The sequence below is a fragment of the Sorex fumeus genome, unplaced genomic scaffold (assembly GCF_029834395.1).
Source record: "Sorex fumeus unplaced genomic scaffold, SorFum_2.1 ptg000044l, whole genome shotgun sequence".
NCBI classification, from domain to species: Eukaryota; Metazoa; Chordata; class Mammalia; order Eulipotyphla; family Soricidae; genus Sorex; species Sorex fumeus.
In genome coordinates this window covers 2,184,794-2,191,270 of record NW_026606101.1, presented here as the reverse complement: position 1 = coordinate 2,191,270, position 6,477 = coordinate 2,184,794, and the positions used below count along the sequence as shown (strand labels likewise).

General features: G+C 60.6%; 1 protein-coding gene across 1 annotated transcript; it reads left to right on the top strand.

The window, feature by feature from the left end:
* The first annotated feature begins 597 nt into the window (after positions 1 to 597).
* Positions 598 to 5,386, top strand: CCN5 (cellular communication network factor 5). Its single transcript, XM_056121518.1, has 4 exons — positions 598 to 657; positions 1,638 to 1,854; positions 3,563 to 3,850; positions 5,181 to 5,386. The coding sequence occupies exons 1-4, from the start codon at positions 598 to 600 to the stop codon at positions 5,384 to 5,386; spliced, it is 771 nt and encodes a 256-aa protein (XP_055977493.1).
* Positions 5,387 to 6,477: the final 1,091 nt, after the last annotated feature.

Below are 6,477 nucleotides of genomic sequence, written 5' to 3'. Positions count from 1 at the left end.
TTTGAGGCAGTGTAAAATGTGTGTGTGAATCAGTGTGAAAGTGTATGGGTGCATGTGTGTGCAAGTCACTGTGAGAGTATGGATGTGTGTGAGTGTGTATTTGAGTCAGAGTGTGCATGTGTGTGAGTCAGTGTGAGTTTATGGATGTATCAGTGTGTGTGTGGGGCTCAGAGTGTGTGAGTTAGTGTGTGTGAGTCAGAGTATTTGTGTGTATGTGAGACAGAGTGTGTGTTGTGAGTCAGTGTGTGTGTGAGTCAGAGTGTGTGTGTCAGTGTGTGTGAATCAGAGTGTGTGTGAGACAGAGTGTGTGTGAGTCAGTGTGTGTGTGTCAGTGCATGTATGAGTCAGAGTGTGTGTGTCAGAGTGTGTGTGTGTGTTTGAGTCAGAGTGTGTTTGTGAGTCAGTGTGTGTGTTTGTGAGTCAGTGTGTGTGTCAAAGTGTGTGTGAGTCAGAGTGTGTGTGTCAGTGTGTGTGTGTGAGTCAGTGTGTGTGAGTCAGTGCGTGAGTGATGCTGAGGACGGTCTCACAGCCTCCGGGACACAAAGACTCACAGGTCCTGCCTCCGAGCTCCAGGCTGGCTCCGCGGGGGAGAGTGGCATGCGGGGCGCACCGTCCACCCACCTCCTGGCCTTCTTCCTCCTCGGCCTCCTGTTCGAGGTAAGGGGGCGCCGGCCCGACTCCGGGCACGGTGGGGGGTGACGTCACCAGGTCCCCTGGGCGCAGCCCTGCCTCTGGCCAGCTGTGCTGTGTGACTCAGACTGTTCCCGGCCGTCTCTGAGCCGCAACGCCCCGGGTGGGGTGGGCAGACCTTTTGGAAGCGGGACCGGAACACGGCCAGGGCTCCAAAGAGGACTTAGCCCCCTCCGCTCCCAGCACCCTCTTTAGACACGGGGAGAGGGCAGCCCCGAGCTCGGCCTGGGAGCGAACCACAAGCTCAGCCTCAGGGCCTTGGAGATAGCGGGGTCCCCGGGTGGGATGGGGGGACACGGGGCGGGAAGGAATAGGAGACCCCGGAATAACGACCTTCTCCCCAGAAATGCTCGGGACGTTTCTCAGATGCACACTTGGCCTTGCCTAGCTTGCCCAGCCACCCAATGAGGACGCCCCGTTTTCAGTCAAGCCAGGCTCAGAGAGGGTCAGCAGCCAGCTCCCAACCACACAGCACACACAAAACCAAACAGAACCAAAACAGACACCTCAGCACCCCCGAGCAGGCAGGGCTGGGGGAAGGCCGCGTCGGCGAGGCTCCGTTTGTGACCCTAGGTCTTAACCTGGCCCCCCGGCGGCCGCCTCCACTGAGCACTGTCCCGTATACCACCAAGAGTAACTACTCATTGCAGAGCCGGGAGTGACCCCTGAGCACTGCCGGATGTGAACCCCCCGAAAAAATAGGCGGATGGGGGCACAGTCTGGAACTCGAGCCCTTGCTCCTGCCTCTCAGGGGGGTCAGGGCTGGCCGGTGGCTCTGGGGTGGACCTCACGCACGCACACACGCGCGCGCGCGCGCACACACACACACACACACACACACACACACACACATACACACACACACACTGCCCAGGTTGGCAGAGGGGTGCGGGGCCGCCGTCAGAGCGTGGCTGAGCGCCGTCCCTCTCTGTCCCCTCTCTCAGCAGGCACGTGCCCAGCGGTGCCCCAGCCCGTGCGCCTGCCCCTGGCCCGCGCCCCGATGCCTGCCTGGGGTGCCCCTGGTGCTGGACGGCTGCGGCTGCTGCCGGGTGTGTGCGCGGCAGCTCGGGGAGTCCTGCGACCGGCTCCACGTCTGCGACCCCAGCCAGGGCCTGGAGTGTGTGCGAGGCGCCGACTCCGGGGCGCGAGGGGCCGTGTGTCTCTGTAAGCAGGTTTGGGGGCTGCTGAGGGGCGGGCTGGGAGGGCAGAGGCGGGGGCAGGGGTCTGGCGTCCAAAAGAAGGGGTCCCCCTCCTTCCACCCAGGGCTCCGTGGGCCCTCTCCTCTCTTAGCTCTCCCCTGGACGGTGCGTCCCTTGTCACCAACCTCCCCCATTTCCACGTGTCCAAATTTCTGTCCACTTAAATGGCTCCTCCCTCTGGGAAGCCCTCCGGGGTTTTCAAACCATCACTCCCAGCTCAAGGGCTTCGGAGCCCCACTCAGTACCGGCCACAGCAGCCTCACAGTGGTCCTACGAGTTGGTACTTTCAGACCCGTTACTCCCCTCGTCCACAATAAGGCTGGCGGTAGTTTCCCGATGGGCTTCCCAAGCCTCTTTCCAGACAGGCCCAAATGGGCATGAATGGGAACGTTCCTGGCCAGCCCCTCCCAGACCTGGGAGCCCTCGGACCACAGTTTGAAGTCCATTTCCTGGGGAGCCCCCCCCCCCCCGCCGCCCCTCACAGGTGGCAGCTTCCTCTGTTCTGATTGTTCTGACCTGGGGTGAATCTCAGAGCAGAGCTGTTCGCTTTGCCAAAGAGCACCGGGGGGCAAACTCACCCCCACTTGAGAGCCACAGTTTTAGAACCCAAAGGACGTGGCTGTGCTCCTTTTGAAAATGCCTGATGTAGGCCTGGAGAGCAAAGTTTCATTTTCTTTCCTTTTTCGTTTCTTTTTGAGTCACACCCAGTGATGCGCAGGGGTTCCTTCTGGCTCTGCACTCAGGAATGGCCCCTGGTGGTGCTCGGGGGGACCCTATATGGGATGCTGGGAATCGAACTCGCGTCAGCCGTGTGCAAGGCAAACGCCCTCCCCGCGGTGCTATCGCTCCAGCCCCCGAAGTTTAACTTTCCCCAAGTCACCTCTTCCCACCTTTGCATCATGCTGGCACGTGTCTGCTGGTATAAGAACAAACATGAGGGGTGGGGGATGAATCCCGGCGAGGGGTCAGGAGGACCCACTGTGTTAAGAAGAAGGGAGCAGGGGCTGGAGCGATAGTACAGTGGGTAGGGCATTTGCCTTGCACGCGACAGACCCAGGTTCGATCCCCGGCATCCCATATGGTCCCCCAAGCACTGCCAAGAGTAATTCCTGAGTGCATGAGCCAGGAGTAACTCCTGAGAGTTGCTGGGTGTGACCCAAAAAAAGCAAAAAAAAAAAAGAAGGGAGCAAAAAGACAGCAGCGTGGTGGGGAGGGGGCTAGCCTCACCCGTGGCCGGCCTGGATTCAATCCCAACCTCCCACATGGTTCCTGGAGCCGTCAAGAGTGACCTCTGAGCACAAAGCAAGGTCGCTGCAGCCCATTTTGCGGATAAAAGGACTGAGGCCACAGAGACCAGAGCAATAGCACAGCAGGGAGAGCGCTTGCCTTGTGCAGGGCCAACCCGAGTTCAATCCCAGGCATCTCAGATGGTCCCTTGAGCCCACCAGGACTGATTCCTGAGTGCAGAGCCAGGAGTAAGCCCTGAGGGTCACTGGGTGTGGCCCCAAAACAAAACAAAAAAAGAAACTGAGGTAGAAGACGGGCCATCACCTGGCCAAGGTCCCTGATAAATGGGCTCCACTGCTGGCCGGCCCTGGGCTGGCATGGGGAAGGGGCTGGGGAGCCCCCGGGAGAGTGGGGGTCATTGACGGGCTTGGGTTCTCCTTGCCCAGGGCCAGAAGGTGACGGCTGCGAGGTGGACGGCCGCCAGTACCAGGACGGGGAGACCTTCCGGCCGCACTGCGGGACCCTGTGTCGCTGTGAGGACAGTGGTGTGACCTGCGTGCCCCTGTGCAGTGAGGACGTGCGGCTGCCCAGCTGGGACTGTCCGCACCCCAGGCGGGTCGCCGTCCCTGGCAGGTGCTGCCCCGAGTGGGTGTGTGACCAGGCTCTGCAGCCGGTGGTGCAGCCCCTCACGGCCGCAGGTGAGCGCGGGTCGGGGGAGGTGGGGGCATGGGGGGGTGCATCATAGCGAGGTTTTCCCTTGTCATTAAAATCACAAATAAAGTGGCTGGAGAGGGCTGGAGGGATAGTCTAGTGGATAGGGCGCTTGCCTTGCATGCAGCCGACGTGGGTTCGATCCCCAGCATTCCATAGGTTCCCCTGAGCACCACCGGGGGTAATTTCTGAGTCCAGAGCCAGGAGTAACCCCTGAGCATTGCTGGGTTGGCCCAAAAAGCAAAAAATAAATGAATAAATAAATGAAATAGAGCGGCTGGAGAGATAGGACAGCAGGCAGGACACTTGCCTTGCACGTGTCTGATCCTGGCACCCCAAGCCCTGCTAGGAGAGACCCCTGAGCACAGAGCCAGGAGGAAGCTCTGAGCACCAGTGGGTCTGGGCCCCCCCCAAACAAAACAAAGCAAAGTTAGGTAAAGTAGAATCGCCAGTAGGGGTTGCAGGGAGGGTGCCTGTGCCAGCACCGGCCTCTGATGCCTCTGTTTGCTCAGAGGCTGACCCAACTCTGTGCCCAGTGATCCGGTGACCAAGTGATGCTGAGGATGGCCCCCAGGCCCCTCACATGCCAAGCATGTGCTCAGCCCACTGAGCTCCCTGGCCCTGAGACTTGGTCTGCATGCATGAGGCCTGGGGTTTGGTGCCACAGGGAAGGATGGCGTGAGCACATCCTGATGAGGCCCCCAAATTAGAAAATAAACGAATCACAAATGGCTAAACATTGAGATTGGTGGCGGGGGTGGGGGAAGCGTGGAGGGAACTAATATTTGAACAAGTTCTCAAATTCATGGCAGGTTCCACACTTCTTTGTGTGTGGAGGAGGGTTTGGGCCACACCTGGAGGTGCTCAGGGATCACTCCTTGCGGTGCCCAGGGATCACCCCACCCACACCCACACCCGGCCCTGTGTGCCCTTCCCAATCTCCCGCCTCCCACCCAGTGCTTCCCAGCTGGGGGCTGTCCCAGGGCCTGCGCCCCTCCGCTGTGCACCCCTGTCTCCAGACATGGCCAGCATCTTCCAGGGACTGCAACCCTGGCAAGAAACCCCCAGGAGAAGGACAGCTAAACTGAGGCTGGGGGTCCCGGAGCCCCTCTCGCTCCTGCCCTTTCCGGCCTCGGAGCGGGACCCCGTGCGGGCCACCCCCTCCTGGAGGGGACAGATGTGAGGGAATCGCCTTCCCCGGGCCGCTGTCCTGTCCGGCTCGCACCATCCTCGCTGCTTCCTGAATGTGGGAGGAGGCTCAGAGGGGTCATGCCACCTGGCCCACGCTGCACAGTCAGCAGCGCCCGCCGGGCCCTGACGCTGCCTGCTGTCCCCTCTCTCTTCCCCCAGGAGCCCTCCGGGCACCCCTGCCCGCCGGAGGACCCTGCCAGGAGTGGAGCACCGCCTGGGGGCCCTGCTCCGTCACCTGTGGGCTGGGAGTGGCCACCCGAGTGTCAAACCAGAATCGCTTCTGCCGCCTGGAGCCTCAGCGCCGCCTGTGTCTGGCCGGGCCCTGCCCGCCACCCAGCGGCCTCGGAGCCCCCAACGCTGCCTTTTAGAGCCTGGCTGACCCCGGCAGGCCTGGAGACGGACGCCTGAAGAAGGTTCAGTCAGCCGCCACTGGACCCGGACACACAGGGGGGTGTCTGCTCTGTTCCTCCAACAGCCTGGAGGACGGGTCAAGCTCTCTAGAATCTTCTCATTTGCTCTTCGCCTCGCTCGTGCTCACCGGCCAGTCTCCCAGACACCCTCCCCTGCATCACTGGGTTGGGGAGAAGCTGGTGGAAACTGATCCTCTTGAAGGAGATGCTCACCCTCTGCCTCCTCCCCGGGAGCCATGTGAGAATGTCTCCGAAGACGTGCTCACACAAGGACCCGAGTCAGGCTAGTGACATCTAAGAATGCTCCCACCACACACACCTCCACACGCACGCACACACACATGCATCACACACACGTGTGCACGCTCACACACGCACACACATACACGTGTGTACACGCACATGTGCTCACACACAGCCCACACGCGAGCTCACAAACGCACACGTATGCAGACACATATGCACACACGTGTGTTCACATACATATGGAAGCACACATGCAAGCATGCACACATGTGCACATATGCACACACGTGTGCTCACATACATACGGATGCACGCATGCACACACCCCATCCCAGGCAGAATCCAGGGCCTCTGGGTGCTTTTTGAAAACCACAGTAGAAGTCTGAGGAGAAACAGGATGTCCACTGGTAAGAAGGACCCTTTGAGGGGTGCGGGGCTGGGCCAGACACATCCCCACATGAGCTTCGAGACACCGTCATCTGGGTCTGAAAGCGGAGTGTGAGGGACGCATCCTGAGGACGTGGGTCGGGCCTCAATAAACCACCCCCGTGCGACATCCTGTTTGAAAGCCCGCGTTTGTTATCGGGGATGATAAACCCGGCTGGGAGAGCCCAAGAAGTGAGGCTGTGTGCAATCCCGGCAGTGCAGGGCCTGGCCGCTGCTGAGGAGGCTCTCACAGCCCCGGCCCGCCTCATCTGAGCAGCATGTGGCCAGGGTGGACCCCTGAACTTCAGGGCGTCACTGGACTGACAACGGTCAAGAGTGAACCAGGGGCTCTAGCACCACTGGGGGTGGCCTCATGT

What these genes read in the sequence shown, in the direction of transcription:
- CCN5 (XM_056121518.1), top strand. Translation starts at nt 598, where the DNA reads ATGCGGGGCGCACCGTCCACCCACCTCCTGGCCTTCTTCCTCCTCGGC. An exon ending in GCGAGGGGCCGTGTGTCTCT is followed by an intron (nt 1,855 to 3,562) that starts GTAAGCAGGTTT and finishes CTCCTTGCCCAG; the next exon opens with GGCCAGAAGGTGACGGCTGC. An exon ending in GGAGGTGGGGGCATGGGGGG is followed by an intron (nt 3,851 to 5,180) that starts GTGCATCATAGC and finishes TTCCCCCAGGAG; the next exon opens with CCCTCCGGGCACCCCTGCCC.